A 19382-nucleotide genomic window follows, 5' to 3' on the forward strand; every position below is an offset into this window, starting at 1 on the left:
ATACCTAGCATTTTGCAGTTGGTAGCTTAGTAGTTAAGATATTGCGCAACCAATCGAAAGGTAACGAGCAGCACTGCAAATCTAACCAGTAATTATAAGTCGCTCTTGATATGGCGTCTGCCAAATGGTTAAAATCCTGACCAGGCAAATACTAAGGATGAATAAGTGAAAGAATGACGCAGTCGCAGTGTTCATAATAAATGTGGCATTTCTTTATATAACTTCTAATTACTCACCTACAAAAAGTACAAATTCCTAGGCCTGATGTTTCTTAAAAAGATGTATACCGTATTTTTCGGACTATAAGCCGCTACTTTTTCCCCACGTTTTGAGCCCCGCAGCTTAAACAGCGAAGCGGCTAATATATGGATTTTTCCTGGGTTTTTCCCGGTTTCACAAACTTCAAGCCAAAAAATTTAACCCCATAACATTAGACCAATGAAATTTCCGAACGGAAACGAAAAAACGCACCTCACCTGTGTTCTGAGCTGCACGGCTTCGGGAGAAAAAACTTTCACCGGTGTTGATTTTTAAACGCACGACGATGCCAAAAGATAAACTGCCAAGAGAAATACAGTGGTACCTTGACCTAGGAGTTTAATTCGTCCCGTGGACGAGCTCGTATCTCATTTTGATCGCACATTAAATCAGTTTTCCATATTGAAAATACTTAAAATGGCATTAATCCGTTCCAACCCTCAAAATGCCACCCCGTTTTTATGTTTCATTTTATTAAATTACAAAAATACATTTCTAAATAACAAATCGTGTATAAAAACATAATAGAAAGAGAATGTAAAGATAAAATAAGGATTTATTCGTTGTATTTTCCTTGGAGGTGAGACGACATGAGCTAAAGAAAACGCTGGTGTGTGTGTGTGTGTGTGTGTGTGTGTGTGTGTGTGTGTGTGTGTGTGTGTGTGTGTGTGTGTGAGGCAATAAGCGGAGGCGGAGGGAAAACTCGTTTTTTTACTATCACTCCTGTACACTACATATCCCTAAACTTTAAAATTTTTAAAACTTTGCTTATCAAAATTTTCGTCACAATCTTCGCTTTCTGGCTTCGCTTCGCCATCTAGCAACGGCGTCTCGAGCTCGTACCTCAATTTTTTGCTAGCGTAACAAAGCAAAAAAATCGAGTGACCGCTCGTATCTCGGAAAACTCGTACATTAATGCACTCATACGTCAAGGTACCACTGTAGTTGTGAGAAGAAGACGGAAGACAGTGAACAATGACTGTCTTGGTAGGCTACTGTTTAGATACAAGCCGTTGTAGCGCGTTGAGTCTGGGTTAAGGGAGAACTCGCTAACTCCAGTTGCAACAGAAATCATATAAGCACAGACAGGTTTCCAAAACTCGTGCTTTTATATATTTTTTTGGCAACAGCGTTATGGGTTAGTCAAAGAAACTTAGAAATGACCATCAGAAAATAATGAGCACATAATCCTCAGTCTCACACGCACACACACGCAGTAATACCGAAAGAATGCAGTGACGTGCTGTTCCCAAAATGCCGCTCTGCTCTTAAAGGAGCCACAACATATTTCACCCGTTACACCGTGTAACAGACACGCTCTTTTGGTAAAGCCTGTGTAAAGTTCATTAGTTTCTTCTAGGAAGATGTTCCACTAAATTTTGGAGATTAGATTTTAAGACATTTAAGATTATATTTCAGACCAGATATGTGCACAGCGGTATTGCGGGGGTACAAGCCCCGGTTTCGACAGGCTGACACTCTTGGGCCCTTGAGTAAGGCCCTTAACCCAGGGGCGCTATACCCTACGCTCTGACCCCAGCTTCCAAACAAGCTAGGATATGTGAAGAAGATAATTTCACTCTGCTGTAATGTATTTGTGACAAATAAAGGCTTTTCTATTCTATTCTTGGATGAAGAATCTCCGCTGTTTTAGACGCCTGTCCACAGAGCCGTTTTGTTTCTCAGAGAACACCATGACACCACCCTGGTCAATATGAAACAAAACCAGCCTTGAAACCCCTTTCACTGAGCCACAAAAGTCTAGCCACTCGTTTCATGACCACAACAAGAGTGACATTTACCAAAGCGAAAGCTCTAATCATTATGTGACGGTGCATTCATTAGCGCTCAGTTCCATGGGGGAGATAATGAGCGGGACTCATTAGGAGGATGGCTCTGGAAGAGAGTCGATGTCCTAATGTTTCATCTGCACACCTAAACCGGGCAGAGTCATCGTGCACCGTTTGAACATTACGGCCGGTCAATATAGTGCCGAGCCGAATATCACATTAGACTCCATTAATCTGAGAGTAGCAGAGCAGCGGAGGGAGCTGGAAAAGATTTGCTACATATTTATGCAGAATTATTAATCTAGAGTAATGAGCTGGTTGAGACGGTTAAGGTCAGCAGATTTGAAGACCATATTTTGAATGCATGCTTCATAATGGATTTGTCATTGATGAACTCATGGATTTTTAATCAGTCGATTATTGCTGCTCATTAAAAAAAAAAATAAGACTACAAGGTTACAGGACATGAGGAACATAGTCAGGGTGATGGTGAGATTGAAAATAAAATTGTCTGTCTGTCTGTCTGTCTGTCTGTCTGTCTGTCTGTCTGTCTATCTATCTATCTATCTATCTATCTATCTATCTATCTATCTATCTATCTATCTATCTATCTATCTATCTATCTATCTATCTATCTGTATAGATGTCTATCTATCTACAGTGGTGTTTGCCCCTTCCTGATTTCTTATTTTTTTTGCATGTTTTTACACTTTAAAGTTTCTGATCATCAAATTAATGTAAATAACTGGTTGGGCCGCCCTTAGCAGCAACAACTGCAATTAAGCGTTTGCGATAACTTGCACTGAGTCTGTTACAGCGCTGTGGAGGACTTTTGGTCACTCATCTATGCAGAATTGTTCTAATTCAGCCACATTGGGGGGTTTTCCAGCATAAACCGCCTTTTTAAGGTCATGCCACAGCATCTCAATAGGATTCAGGTCACTTTGACTTGACCACTCCTTTGGTTTTTCTTCAGCCATTCAGAGGTGGACTTGCTGGTGTGTTTTGGATCATTGTCCTGCTGCAGAACGCAAGTTCGCTTTAGCTTGACGTAATGGGACACACACCTTCCAAAAAGTTTTTAAAAAAACTTTTGTCTTGTCAGTGCACAGAGTATTGTTCCAAAGTCTTAGGGATCATCAAGATGTTTTCTGGCAAATCTGAGACGAGCCTTTATGTTCTTTTTGCTCAGCATCGGTTTTCATCTTGGAACTCTAAGATGATGCAGACCATTTTTGCCATGCAGACCATTTTTGCCCAGTCTCTTTCTTATGGTGGAGCCATGAGCACTGACCTTAACTGAGGCAAGTGAGGCCTGCAGTTCTTTGGATGTTGTTGTGGGGTCTTTTGTGACCTCTTGGATGAGTCGTTGCTGTGCTTTTGTGATAATTATGGTCGGCTCCTTGGGAGGTTCTCCACTGTTCCATGTTTTTGCCATTTGTGAATAATGGCTCTCACTGTGGTCCGCTGGAGTCCCAAAGCTTGAAGCTTTGAAAAGCTTTGAAGCTTGAAATGGCTTAATAACCTTTTCCAGACTGATAGATATCAATTACTTTCTTTCTCATTTGTTTCTGAATTTCTTTGGATCTCAGCATGATGTCTAGCTTTTGAGGATCTTTTGGTCTACTTCCCTTTGTCAGACAGGTCCTATTTAAGAGATTTCTTGATTGCCAAACAGGTCTGTCTGTCTGTCTGTCTGTCTGTCTGTCTGTCTATCTATCTATCTATCTATCTATCTATCTATCTATCTATCTCATAAATCTTTCACACAACACATCTTGCTTTGTGCTTCATTAAGTTAATAAAAACTTCAGATTGCTGTACGCATTTTATTCCATATTTCGTCAAAGAGCTTTAATTGTCGCCGCTAATTTCGATGATCCTTCAAACTGCTGGGAGCAGGAGAGTAGCCGAGTAGCGAAGAACACTCTTTGCCTGATCAGAAAAAGGACTAATTGCCTGCAGCCACTTAAAAAAAAAACCCACCATACTAGAGCTGTGCATCCAATTAGCAGCCACAGAATGTTAGCACACCACAGTGGCAGAGATTTAGAGCCTAATAAACTCACAAGCTAGCATAAACAGACCCTGACGTATTTGGATGTTTCGCATTTGAAAAGTATTCAGTTAATGCATGCAGGCAGGTGCAGTTTGGTCTTTAGTGACTACAGAGCAAAGTTATGATGGAGGAACAATGTAATTAGTGACAATCTAGTGTTCTTTTAAAACCATTAGTGTCATTATGGGGGGTCTTTATATTTAATAACATTTTGTACCACTGTGTCAGATGTTTAGAAGTTTTTTTTTGCTGTAAGCATATGGAATAAATTGTCTGTGTTTATAGCAGTAATCAAAAGATATGGTAAAGGAGTCAAGATAAATTTCCATAACTAGCAATAAAGATGATAATTGTAGAAAGCAAAAGTCACAAGCTACAGTTATATTGGGATCTTTTAGAGTGGGCCAAACATTTCTCCAGGTTTGCAGGAGATGTATAGAAATGAAAAATCTCACCATTGAGGTATATTTGTAATTTATAGAAAGCATACAATTACAGTATATACTGTATAATTCATGGTTTGGACATGTGCAGAGGAGGGACATGGGGTATATCAGTAGAAGAATGCTGAGGATGGAGCTACCAGGAAGGAGGAAAAGAGGAAGACCAAGGAGGAGGTTTATGGATGTGGTGAAGGAAGACATGCAGGTAGTTGGTTTGAAAGAGGCAGACGTAGAGGACGGGGGGGTATGGAGATGGATGATTTGCTGTGGCGCCCCCTAATAGGAGAAGTCGAAAGAAGAAGAAAAGAAGAAGAAGATTTACTACATAATATATAATACAAATACATTGCAACACTAGTTTCTACAGTAGTTTTTGTCGTTTTGTTTTTTCTCTCTCACTGTTATTCATTATAATTGCTGAGAATTCTGGCCATTTGATTAATTCTGGTTTCATTTAACCACAGCAGACAATCAAAACTGTGCTTTTAATAGTGAATAATTAGTAAAATTCTGGTGCTGCATATTGTGTCGCTTGCTTGCTTTGTGCAACACTACCAGGATTTTTGTTATAGTGGACTTGTTTTAACAATGTAGTAATTATCAAGTAAAAAATAGCCAGTTTAGATATAGAGTGCATATTCACTGATTGTGCTGTGTGAAGTGTGCAGAGGAAAGGTATCCCTCTTTCACCCTGTGTATGTAATGAGCAGTTGAAACACTTCATCACTGTCAGTGTTCGGTCACAAAAACATTGGGTGGTGTTTACTTAATTAAATTTCACGGCCAGTGATGTGACTTTGAAAAGTGCAATCCATCTTTTACTGAAGAGGGAAAAAAAAAAAAATAAATCCGCCCGGATTTTGATTAACGTTTTAGTTGCTGGGTAGGCAGTTTAAAGGAAATCGAAGATAGCATGCTTTGAATATTGACAGAGGTATTAAGAGTTCAGGCGGGAAAGATTTCCAGATTCGCTCACATACAAAGTAGAATTGGCTTGGCTCTGCTCTGTGTTTATTTATATATATATATATATATATATATATATATATATATATATATATATATATATATATATATATATAATTATGCTTTGCTCCTGAATGTTACAGGTTCTACACAAATGGAAATCATCCCTTAAACTGTCAGTGTGTACAAACAGTTGGAAAAGAAAATCAGATTATTTTTCCCAATAATATAATTTGACATTTCTGCTTTGAGGAACCATAAATCTGCATCGCTAAAATGACACGGAAGTGTTTTATCTAGGTTATTAAATTAGCCAATGAAGCAGATGAGTTGCACATGTATGGCAACAATAATGAGGGGCTCAACTCTTGTCCTGATCCACTATTTTGCATCTAAAATAAAGGTGGTATGCATTTGTTTTTTTATAACTGCTCTCATATTGCACTACTGAGATGTAAAACGTAATCTCGGCACAAATGTAGCAGAAGTTATCTACATTGTTTACACAGTTTCAAAAATCTTGGTTTCTGAGGAAAATATCATTTGACTGTTTATTGGAAATGTTCAATGGCAATGACACTTTTACAAGCCATCAAATATAACTGTATGATGCATAGATCGGCCTAAGACAAATGTACTTGGCAAAAAAAGACCAATAAATTACAGTTAGATAATAATATTTATACTTTATTTAATTTATAAATGTAAGATATATTTATAAACATTCATTTGGTACCATTTTCATTGTTCTACTATTCTTTGGCGAGAATTTATAACTCATCATGTTCATCAGACACCCCCCTCTCTTGTGGGCAGGTATACTCACCTGTGTATAGATAATTATGAATCTTCATTTTCAAATGTCTTAAAAACTTTAGGCAACCAGCACCTTTATTACCTGTTTTCTAATTCATCTAATCAAGATATTAATTTTCCCAAAACTAGTGTTATTTTTATATTATTATTATTACAGTGGAACCCGGTTATCTCGCCCTCGGTTACCTCGCCAACCCTATTAAGTCGACGTTTTTGAAGTGGAACCGCCAAATTCTCGCTTTTTCTAAGCATTTTTTATCGGTTATGTCGACTTTTTTTATGTCGCCGAACCCTAATATCTCGAGCACAAGGGGGGAAAAATTAGAAATTTTAACGTCAGTTATGTCGATCGGCACTGTGCAGCCACAGAAGAACTCGCGAAAGTGGCCTATGTTTTTTTCTTTTTTCCACATGTGGACTAAATGTGAGACGGCAGTGTGCAGCCGCTGTTTTTTTTTTTTTGAGCGATCTGTGTGTTTATAATGTTGGAGAATATAATAAAGGTTTGTATGGAGAATATGGACCGTCGTATGGACGGTGGTTTGTATTGTATACTGTATACTGTATCTCTGCTGTTAGTAGGTGCACTTATGCCTTTTGTTGTTAACAAACGTATGTACATTTTTATAGCATGCCTTCATCAAACAAATCGCAGCAACGCTGTTGTGTAAAAACCCCTCCAAAAACATGTGCATGCACATTCTCATTTATTAACGCACATCATGTACATAAAGAAATTTCAAGCACGTTAATATACTGCCGCCATTTTGATTTTCGTTTATCTCGATCATCGGTTATCTCGATGCTTTTTGGCGACCCCCTAGGACATCGACATAACCGGGTTCCACTGTATTATTATTATTATTATTATTATTATTATTATTATTATTCACCTCTGGTCTAAGAGCAATTTATTTAATTATTAATTTATTTGTCACCGATTAGTTTTATAGAACGACATTTATTCTGGATTTACATATGAAATTCGCAAATATATAAAAAATTGCTTAGTTGAAACTAATTTAATACAAGGAAGAAACCGTTAGAGGAACCAGACTCAAAAGGGAACCCATCTTGATGAAACTGAATCATGGTATTATTAATAATAATAATAATAATCCCTTTCAATAATTTTATAAAATAATGTCATAAGGTGCAACTGTATAAGCAGAAAAACAATCAAATTACATTGCATTGTTCTAATTAACATTTTTTTATTGAGAAACTAGATCACATACAAAATTTGATACACATAATCTCGAGTACATAAGGATTAACAGTACATGTAACATACTCATAGTTGAAGCACACTGTCATGTCCATCAGGATGTTATTTACTTTTCAGTGTATGAATAAACACTTCAATCAGGGCCTTGTTTTTGGCAGGATGCTGCTCAAGCTGAAACAGCCATGACAGCGCTGCATTGTCCTTGTTAAAGGCAGACATTAAATGTGACAGTGTGTGAGACCATGATGCAAAAAAGAAAACCTCCACCACCCAAGTCAGAAAGTGTAGCGCCTTCTTTTGGGTCATTTGTCACATTTACAGCTTTCTGTTCTCCCTAAGCTGTCTCTGAGACATGTGCAGTGAACCTGTACCTCACTTATAGTCCACTAAGGCTCATTTATGCTTTTCACACTCTGCCTATAGAGCTGGAGCCTCATGGGATATGTGACCAGGAAAACATGTCCATTAAGACTCCTGATGATCGTAAATAAACACTAGGAAATAAATAGGTATACCATTTAGAGGTCGACTGATTGATCGGTCGGCTGATTAATTGGGGCGATTCTGGCCATTTTTTAATTAATCGATTGTGCTGCAAATTATGCCGATTATTAGGCATGCGTATCTGACACACTAAACCGTGCTTGTACCTTTTTGTTCTTGCGTGAAAGAACATAACTCTTCCAGTCCAGCAGGTGGCAGAAGTGTGTATTTGGCAGAGTTATATTTTTATATACTTATATGGTTTGTGTTGTTTAATAAATGTTTTGTTTAAGCGATTTTCTGTATCACGTTTTATTTAACTGTTAAATTGCATGAGATGAAAGGAAAAAAAAAACATATTGAGCAAAAAAATCAAGAACATACCGGATTCTAAATATCGACAGCGGGCAGAAAAAACCCATATCGGACAACCTCTAATACCAGTAAAACTTTCTTTCGGCTTCTCCTATTAAGGGTCGCCACAGCGGACCATCCGCATGTTTGATTTGGTATATGTTTTTACGCTGGATGCCCTTCCTAACGCAACCCTCCCCATTTATCCGGGCTTGGGACCGGCACTAAGAGTGGCTGGGGATGGTTCACTGACCAGGGTGCAGTCACTTTTCACATTCATCCCTAAAGGTGTTCAATAGTGCTGAGATCTATAGCAGGAGCTCTTCCACTCCAACCCATGGAAAGCATATCTTCATGGAGCTGGCTTTGTAGACAATGGATTAGGATCTGGATTAGGTCTGGGTCTTGTAGTTCAAGGGAAGGGAAAATCTAATGCTACTCCATCCAAAGACATCCTGTACAAGTGTGTGCCTCCAACTTTGTGGTTATAGTTTGGGAAAGAACCAAATATGGCTGTGAATTGACAGGTGTCCCAATACTCATGTCCATATAGTGCACCACTGCCCAGGTAATGTCAAACAACTAAGTCAGATAAGTAGGAATTTAAGCACATACTGTTTATATACTGTACATATAGTGTGTAATAGAACCTGATCATACTGTATATGCAAAATTGTCAGCAACCTATATTATAGTTGTGATGGGCTCCTTGTTTTTGGTATGTATTTGTGTGTGTGTGTGTGTGTGTGTGTGTGTGTGTGTGTGTGTGTGTGTGTGTGTGTGTGTGTGTATGTTGTTTGTGTGTGTGTGCATGCGTGCAAACTCTTCCCGTATTGGCTTCATAAGGTTTATGCTTAACTTCCTGTATGCTATGTGCTAGGATCTTGGTGACATTCTCACTAAGGCACCATCAAAAGACTTATTGACATTAATACAGGTGTTCTGAATGTCAAGTCATAAGAGGTTATTAAATACCTTCATAATCTATAGACAGATTTCCAATAATACCTTTTTCTTTCTGCACATACAGAGACATTCTTTTTTCTTCGTTTGATTTAACCCATCCTGCTATAAAGGAAAAGTGCCACTGACACAGATCTTCATTTCTAATTACATATTTAACTTAATAGCTTTTGTTCATTTTAAACATTACAGCAAAAACATTGACGGAACCTCCTTCTGTGCGGAGACTTTAAGTCTAATCAACTGGTCCAAACGTAAACTGAGAAGCTAACTGACTCATACATACAGTATATAACTGATATGATTGGACATTCGGTGCCACTACTGAGTCTGGGTTCTCTCAACGTTTCTTCCTCAAACAATCTCAGGAAATATTTCCTTGCCATTGTCACCACTGACTATTTGTAATCTATTTATTTTTGTAAAGATGCTTTGGGACAATGTCTATTGTTAAAAGCGCTATGCAAATAGTGTATATACAGTATACAAATATACAAATAGTATAACCAGTGGCTTGCCTATTAGGGATAAACTTATATGCACTAAACTTATAGGCACCAACATACAGTATAAATGAAAATTTTGATCCTATTTATTTCTGTAAAGCTACTTTGGGACAATGTCTGTTACTAAAAACAAATTGAATTAAAGTTGATAATATCCTGACTTTTGAAAAAAAGGAGGACCAGCTTTGTCTTTCATTAGGTCACTGATTTTACAAAGCATATAAACAGCTGCATTGCTTATAGCTTGAACAGCTGTATTAGGCATTGAAATCTACTGTACTGTAAATAGGATTGTTTCTATGTTTCTATTCAATTCAAAAGCACAACTAAAAAGATCTTCAAGCATCTTCAAGTGAGACCTGAAGCCCTCTATAGATGAAGCCTGGCGAATGTAGATGGGGCGAGCGTTCCACAGGAACATCCAACAGCACATGATTTGTTGATCTTAGTGACCTACATGCTGTGTAAGACCCTACAAGAGTTCCAATGTCATTTGGAGACAAGTTGTCTATTGCTTTAAAAACTAATACTAAATTTTTAACTCAATCCTGTACTTGACTGCCAGCTAATGGAGAGAAGACAGCAGTGGAGTGATGTGTTCCCTTCATCTCTACATACAGACTATTACAGTAATCTAGTCGAAATAAAAATTTTAATATAAATAACATTTATACACATTTACTTTTTGGCCCATGGCCCTCAATCAAGTTTGATTTTTGGCGTTTCATTGAAAATAGTTTGGGCACCTCTGAATGTTCTGTAATTGTGAGAGAGGTCCGAGAAGAGCCAGTCTATTCCAGCCAATCAGTATCAAGTATGAGGGTTGCGTTAGGAAGGGCATCCAGCGTAAAAACGTGTGCCGAATCGAACATGCGGATCATGAATACAGATGTTCCGCTGTGGCGACCCCTAATGGGAGAAGGCAATAAAGAAAGAAAGTTTAGTATCAAGTATTGTGGTAAAATAGTATATGTACTCTGGTATTATAGCTCTAAATATTCAACATGCTTGATTTTGTCAGGAGATTCATCTCATAAAAACCATGAAAAATCTACTGTGTGCAGCTTTTGACTGAAGCAGTGGGATGTACAGCCATTTCCCGTGATAGTTATTCCAGTGTGTGCGTTAAATCAACACACAGATTATGTATTCCACAGGGGAGATGTGTATCATCTGGCAGAACTCAGCATGTCCTTTTACTCCTCTCAGCAGGCCGCTTTCATTCAGCTTTTATCAGCATTTATTCACCTCTCTGATTACAATCCAGACCTCCTCTTCTAATAAAAAAGAATGTTGAATTTGGCAATGTTTTTCCTTCGAATATCTCGATGACCTTCTTGTATTTAGACTGTGTGTGTTGGAACGTTTTGGGAATTTCTTTTTATTTTTAGCTTCTCCAATAGGGATTGATTTAGTCTTATGGATTAAAATAGCAGTAGGATTCAGCATTATAAATCTGTATCCATGAAGTACATAAAAAATATATATATATATATACAGTACAGACCAAAAGTTTGGACACACCTTCTCATTCAAAGAGTTTTTTTTTATTTTCATGACTATGAAAATTGTAGATTTACACTGAAGGCATCAAAACTATGAATGAACACATGTGGAATTATATATGAAATTATATAAATAACAAAAAGTGTGAAACAACTGAAAAATGTCATATTCTAGGTTCTTCAAAGTAGCCACCTTTTGCTTTGATTACTGCTTTGCACACTCTTGGCATTCTCTTGATGAGCTTCAAGAGGTAGTCACCTGAAATGGTCTTCCAACAGTCTTGAAGGAGTTCCCCGAGAGATGCTTGGCACTTGTTGGCCCTTTTGCCTTCACTCTGCAGTCCAGCTCACCCCTAAACCATCTCGATTGGGTTCAGGTCCGGTGACTGTGGAGGCCAGGTCATCTGGCGCAGCACCCCATCACTATCCTTCTTGGTCAAATAGCCCTTGATGCCTTCAGTGTGACTCTACAATTTTCATAGTCATGAAAATAAAGAAAACTCTTTGAATGAGAAGGTGTCCAAACTTTTGGTCTGTACTGTATAAGTGATGTATATTTGTTATTGTTTATCCTCCTTAGCCCAAGTGTGCATATATTTCTTCATGTTTAGCCAAAAAATTCATTTTGTTAAAGAATTCCATAGTGCTGTTTTAGCCTGTAATTTGCTCAGATTCTGCCAATAATCACACTCTTCCAATTGTACATTATTGATTTTGGCATTTGGTCTTGATAACTGAATTAGGAGACATTCTCCATCTTAGTGAGCGTGTACTAGAAATTGGGAGATGTTTCTTCATTTGCAGCACATTCTACATATTTTTGGAGCTCCTTTACTTAACAATGCTCAATCTCCTTCTAGATAAATCATGGATGCATACACCCGAAGCCCTGGCCAAGCATTTCATTCCCTACAATGTCAAGGTATGTATTTCTCTTTCATGGGTAACATTGCAGGTTATTAAGCAGTGAGGTTTTGGTTTTAGAGTCTTCTTTATAAACTGTTCTTGATATATGATTGCAAGTAATTTATGTTTTGAGAATGAGATTATATGCTAGAGGTATAAGTTCTGTAAAAAAAACTGTCTGTGTATTAACATGTTTAATATATGACCCTGGAAACACTAAAAGCAAGGACACTCATTTAGGAAATTTAGTTGTTAGACATTACAAAATATGGATACAAGTATTGAGACTTTTCCAACCATATGTGGTTCTTCCTTAAACTTTTACCACATATTTTGAGATAAATTATACATTTGGAGTATCTATGATACATGTATTTCAAATACATATGTTCATACCATTGCATACATTACTGCCTGATACATAATATTATATTTAACAATTAAATTATTCATTAGTAAGAAAGTAGTTGCTATGAATACAGGTGCCATCAGTCGTCTTCTTATGAATATCTTGGTTGTCAGTGTTGCTGATGAAAAATAGCCCTTTGTTACCAAACACTAGGTAACTAAATTAGGATAAAAGTTCTAAACTTTATCTGTGAGATCACAGGGATTATGTATGTGAATACTTGATCTGTTAACTGGTTGCATATGTCATGACTCGGCCAAAGAAAAGCTGTTGCTATCTGTGTGTTTACTTTATTTAACTCAGTCGGTGTAATGGTGAAGAAACAGATCCAATAGGCCACTTGATGGAAGGTTTGCTGAGAAATTGTCATTCTCCACTTGTAAAATAATTTTTTGGCATTTTAAAAAAAAAACAAACATGACCTGGCTGCTGTATTTTGTAGTTTATTTTGATACACTTAAAGTTAAGGTATTTGGTATTTTATTTTAAAATACTGTACATACCGTAAAATTTGATGTATTCCTTGCCCAACCCTGGTTCTAACCAGCTCTCTTACAGTCCTGCCACAGCATTTCTGTCAGTTTAAGTTCTGGACTTTGACTGGACCATTGCAAAACTTTGAATCTGTTCCTTTTCAGCCATTCTGTTGTAGATTAGCTTCAGCTGTCAGACAAAAGGCCTCACATTTGACACTAGAATACTTTGCTATTTAGAGGAATTCATGGCAAACTCAGTGACTGCAAGTTGTCTAGGACCCATGGCTGCAAAAGAAGCCCAAATCATCACCCCTCCACTATCATTCTTGTCAGGTGCAAGTGCTGATATGCTGTGTTTGGTGTTTGCCAAACATAGTGCTGTGCATTATGGGCAAACATCTCCATTTTGATCTAATTTGTCCAACAGACATTGTTCCTCAATTTTTTGTGGATTGTTCCTGTTCTTTGGCTCATACCTGAGCCATGCAGCCTTATTCTTTTTAAACAGCTTTAATTCTTATTTTCTGGCAACCCTTCCAAACAAACCATACTTTGAGCATTGCTTAGTCTGACCTTAAAGTGAATTTACAGGGATTGGCGGAAGCCTTTAAAGTTTTCCACTTATGAATTATGTTCCTCTCTGTAGATTGATGGACTTTAAATTGTTTTGGAAATGGCCTTATAACCCTTCCCAGATTGATAGGCAGTAACAAATGCTTCACTAAGAAATTACTGATGTCTCTCCTCTTTGGCATTGTGTTCACACACATCTGAATGCACCAGACCAGCAAACTTAAACTTTTATAGACTTGTCAAACTTATTGATGATCAAATTATCAAGGGCATTTGATTCACAGCACCTGGCTCCTTCTTAGCCACTTATATCCTGTGGACGCAGTAAAGGTGTGCTTAGTTTTTCACACATGGCATTTCAATTTCTGACTTATTTTGTGAACTAAATAATGAACAAAAATAATGTAAAAAGTAATGTGTTGTTGATTTGAATGAGGCCTGATAAGGACCGGGTGATTTTTATTATTTCCTCATTCGTAAAAACATTGAATTCAGAAAGGGTGTACTTTTTTTTCACATGACAGCAGCTAGTTCTTATTTTAGAGAGTTTGTTTTAGTTTAATGACACTTTAATAAGAATTCAAACAGATCTCTCTTTTTTAAAACATCATAATAATGAATAATTTCATAACAGCACCTTACACCTTGATGGAAGGTGGCAGCCCTGTGGTTAAGGTATATCACTTTGGATCAGATTGTAATGAGTAAAAATCTGAGCTCTAACACTGTGAAATGAATCAATCAATTAATCAGTCAGTATTAAATTTGTCCCCCAAACAATTAAGGGGCTTTGCAAAAATGCATGGATGGATAAATTCCTGTATTTGTAAATCATATTAAAAAATCAATAACTAATTATTAAATAAGAGTAGTAATTAATAAACAAATCCATAAAATGATAAATAAACAGCGTATGTAGAGTAGCTCACAAAAATGAGTACACCCCTCACATTTCAGCAACCATTTTATTTTATCTTCTCAAGGGACAATACTATAGACATGAAACTCACTGTGCAGCTTGTATAGCAGTATAGATTCACTGTCCTCTGAAAATAACTTATTACTGTCAAAAAAGCTGCCTTGTTCTGATTACACTTTAAGTAAACATGTCAAAACTGTGTGTCAAAATTTAGTTTCAGGTTGTTGCTATATATATATATATATATATATATAGGGGTCGCCAAAAGCGTCATGCGGATCGAGATAACCGATGTTAAGTGGCAGATTTGCCCCCCCTTGTGCTCGAGATATTAGGGTTCGGGGACATAAAAGAATCGACATTACCGATTAAAAAATGCTTAGACAAAGCGAGAATTTGGTGGTTCCACTTCAAAAACGTCGACTTAATAGGGTTGGCGAGTTAACCGAGGTCGAGATAAGTGGGTTCCACTGTATGTATGTATGTATATGTATATATATATATATATATATATATATATATATATATATATATATATATATATATATACATACAGTTGTGTTCAAAATTATTCAACCCCACTGAAATTGATTGTTTTGGTCGGTTTGACATTGATTATGATCATTCAGTCATCCTGCTTACAATTAAATCAAAGAGGCACGTGTAGGTCAGACAAATATAACATAACATTTATAATGAAATAACCACAAATGTCTTTTCTGAGCTCACATCATTATCAGTTTTATTCAACCCCCAAGTGACATTCAATCTTAGTACTTAGTACAACATCCTTTTACAGTAATAACAGCTTTTAAACGTGAAGCATAGCTTGACACAAGTGTCTTGCAGCGATCTACGGGTATCTTCGCCCATTCATCATGGGCAAAAGCCTCCAGTTCAGTCACATTCTTAGGCTTGTGCACTGCAACTGCTTTCTTTAAGTCCCACCAGAGGTTCTCAATCGGATTTAAGTCTGGTGACTGCGATGGCCACTTCAAAATGTTCCAGCCTTTAATCTGCAACCATGCTCTAGTGGACTTGGAGGTATGCTTGGGATCATTGTCCTGTTGAAAGGTCCAACGTCTTCCAAGCCTCAGGTTTGTGACGGACTGCATCACATTGTCATCCAATATCTCCTGGTACTGAAGAGAATTCATGGTACCTTGCACACGCTGAAGCTTCCCAGTACCTGCAGAAGCAAAACAGCCCCAAAGCATGATTGACCCCCCGCCATGCTTCACAGTAGGCAAGGTGTTCTTTTCTTCATAGGCCTTGTTCTTCCTCCTCCAAACATAGCGTTGATCCATGGGCCCAAACAGTTCTAATTTTGTTTCATCAGTCCACAGAACACTATCCCAAAACTTCTGTGGTTTGTCCACATGACTTTTGGCATACTGCAGTCGACTCTTCTTATTCTTTGGGGACAGCCTGGGAGTTCTGGCATGGAGGCCTTCATTACGCAGGGTGCGCCGTATTGTCTGAGCAGAAACTTCAGTACCCACATCTGACAAATCTTTTCTCAGTTCCTCAGCAGTCACACGGGGACTTTTCTCCACTCTACGCTTCAGGTAGCGCACAGCAGTCGAAGTCAGCATCTTCTTTCTGCCACGACCAGGTAGCGTTTCAACAGTGCCCTTTGCCTTGAATTTGCGAATGATGCTTCCTATGGTGTCTCTTGGTATGTTTAACATCTTTGCAATCTTCTTATAGCCATTGCCCTTCCTGTGAAGAGTAATCACCTGTTCTCTTGTCTTCCTGGACCATTCTCTTGACCCCACCATGTTTGTAACCACACCAGTAAATGTCTAGAAGGAGCTGAGTATCACAGTCATTTTAAAGCTGCCTAATTGGTGCTTATTAGGCTTTATTGCTGCTTCCTGATATCCACAGGTGTTTTCAATACCTGATTGAAAACACTTCATTGAACCTCTGTTCTTCAGAGTGGTAGTCTTTAAGGGGTTGAATAAATATGTCAATGAAGAATTCACAAAAGAAACATTTACTACTGTATTACAAAACTAATTGATGTCATTTTAGTTGCATATGGTTCTTTAAGAAGTCCTTGTAGGATTTCATTCTGAATACAATTACAAATGTACACTAAATTCCCTAAAACCATTTACAGCATTGGGGGTTGAATAATTTTGAACACAACTGTATATATATATAGGTCATTTTACTTTGGCTCCGAAAATTGGGAGTTCAAATCCCAGCTACCCCAAACTCCAATACTCGGCCCCTGAGCAAAGCCCTTAATCCTATAGATGCTTAGTTATATTAATAAGATAAATGTATGTTGCTCTAGATTATATATATATATATATATATATATATATATATATATATATATATATATATATATATATATATATATATATACACACACACACACATAGTTTGCGACTTTTCATATGGAACCAGACTAAGAGTAACTCGCATCGTAACTCAAATCTAATTGTTGGCAAGAAGCCACAAGTGGCTCTTAAGATCGGATTAACATTTCAGTTTGTATTAATAAATTACATAAAAATTTTTGAAAAAGATTTCATTATTATCTTATTCATTTAAAGTATAAAACATTTATGACAAGTAATTCACAGTTTTTGTTACATTTTTTGCAATACAGTACATGTACAATTCCCCCAAAAGGAAAGCAGCAGTAAAAACCTTGCCATTTTGAGGTTGCACTGTGTGTGTGTGTGTGTGTGTGTGTGTGTGTGTGTGTGTGTGTGTGTACAGTGTATATATATATATATATATATATATATATATATATATATATATATATATATATATATATATATATATATACACACATACAATAAAATTTAATAAGTAAATGTAAATTTAAAGTAAAACTAATTTTTCAGGTTGCCCTGTATATATGTATATATATATATATATATATATATATATATATATATATATATATATATATATATATATATATATACACAATAAAATTCAATAAGTAAATGAATGAATAAGGATGATCTGATCAGTGCTTGATTTTCGATATATTTCAAATATATTTGTTTCCTGAAAACTTTTTCGTTTGCGCATTTATTTTACTCACAGTAATTAAGTCGTGTCGCCCAGACAGCAAGGCAAGACACATTATCATTTTTATTAGGGAATGTTGTATTCGAGGTGGCTCGGATATTTGGCTTTATATCTCAGCACAGCCGTACCTCTGAAGCACAGCAGGAACTTATCTGCATTTATTACCCTTTTCTCATTTCGAGGCCCTATGTGCGTTTCTGCTTTTTTCTTCCACAACCTCGATGCGTAGCTACACGGCTACATCAAAGACCTTTCTTATCTGCTTGTTATTTGAGAGGAGTACAAAAAAATGATAAAAAAAGAGCTAAATATCATACACAAACAAACACATGAATGGTTCGATGCACACACACACACACACACACACACACACACACACACACACACAAACATGATGCTGCTAGGAGATTTTTATACAAATAGTGTTTTTTTTTTATTTTATTTTTTTATTATTATCTTTTTCCTTGGCTGCTCACCACATCTGTACAGGAAGCTGTGTGTTTTGTTCTCTTCTCCGCTGCACCAGCTGTTACGGGATGAGAGCCTTTTTCACTCTGGTGTAGCTCCTCTCAGATGTCTTAATGAATCCAGGAACAGGGAAATGTACCAGCTGGAATTGAGCTGCCAAAGCTTCTCTCTTACCAGGAGTCTAGAAATGTTATCCTGCCACCTTGTCTCAGGTGATGGATGAACAGGAATAGATTTTCAACCTTGTGTGTTCTCGTGAGATCGAAATGCGCGTTCAAGTCCAGACAATTATTAGATATTTGGTGGGAGGAAAGTGTGCAGATAGATGCACGGATGGATAGTGGATTGGATAGACTGGCAAAACCACAACGGGTTTAATCCCTGCTGCCTGGGATATAATACATCAATCGGCATAACCTTCAAAGTGAACTATAATCTTTTTAGCCTTGTCATGATTTTGTCATTCAGTTATCTCGATAATCAAATCTCAAATGCCTCCTGGTAAAAAATATGCCACTACATGCTGCTCTCAGAAGAACTTTTTAGAGAGAATTTTAATAGAATAATAAAAACAATAATAATAATGAAAAAATTATTTATATATATATATATATACATGGACCGAACAACTTGTGTGTAAATTTGTCAGTAATAATGTTTAGGTAGGTGGCACATGTCAAAGTAACATTCACATAAATACCAGGACCCACGTTTTCCCAGAAGAACGTTACCCGGATCATTACACTACATCTTCATTGAATCCTGGTAAAATAATTCCCCAAAGTAAGCGACTTAGAAATACTCAGGTGATTTATGAAAGAAAGATGATTCATCAGACCAGGCTTCCTTCCCCTGTTGCTCCATGGACCATTTCTGATGTTTTTCTGCCTATTTTAGCTGCTTATCTCTGGTGGTGTAGTGGTCAGAATGGGCACTTTGACAGCTCCATATGCAGTGGTCTTGACTGATCTGACCCTTTCTGTCAGATCCAGCATTTCCTTTTTTTTCACCAGTTTATGCTACAGTGGCACTTTTGTGTTCAGCAGTTGTCCTTCCTGTAAACATTTTTGTAATTACAGTACTACGGGTATGAATCTTACAACAGCGTATTATCGCCAATATGGTATTAAAAAAAAAGAATTGGAAGGAAAGGGACGTGTATTTTTCGTAAATTTGAGTTTTAAACTAGAAAATTTA

At 37.1% G+C, this 19382-nt stretch overlaps 1 protein-coding gene across 1 annotated transcript in view; it reads left to right on the forward strand.

Annotated features, from left to right (window-relative positions):
* gulp1a (GULP PTB domain containing engulfment adaptor 1a) overlaps positions 1 to 19382 on the forward strand; it is a 163556-nt gene that overhangs the window by 124262 nt on the left and 19912 nt on the right. The window contains 1 exon segment of the mRNA XM_046839005.1: positions 12232 to 12293. Within this exon segment, the coding sequence (XP_046694961.1) occupies positions 12232 to 12293 (62 nt within the window).

This window comes from Silurus meridionalis, chromosome 3 (assembly GCF_014805685.1).
Source record: "Silurus meridionalis isolate SWU-2019-XX chromosome 3, ASM1480568v1, whole genome shotgun sequence".
In the NCBI taxonomy this organism is placed as follows: Eukaryota; Metazoa; Chordata; class Actinopteri; order Siluriformes; family Siluridae; genus Silurus; species Silurus meridionalis.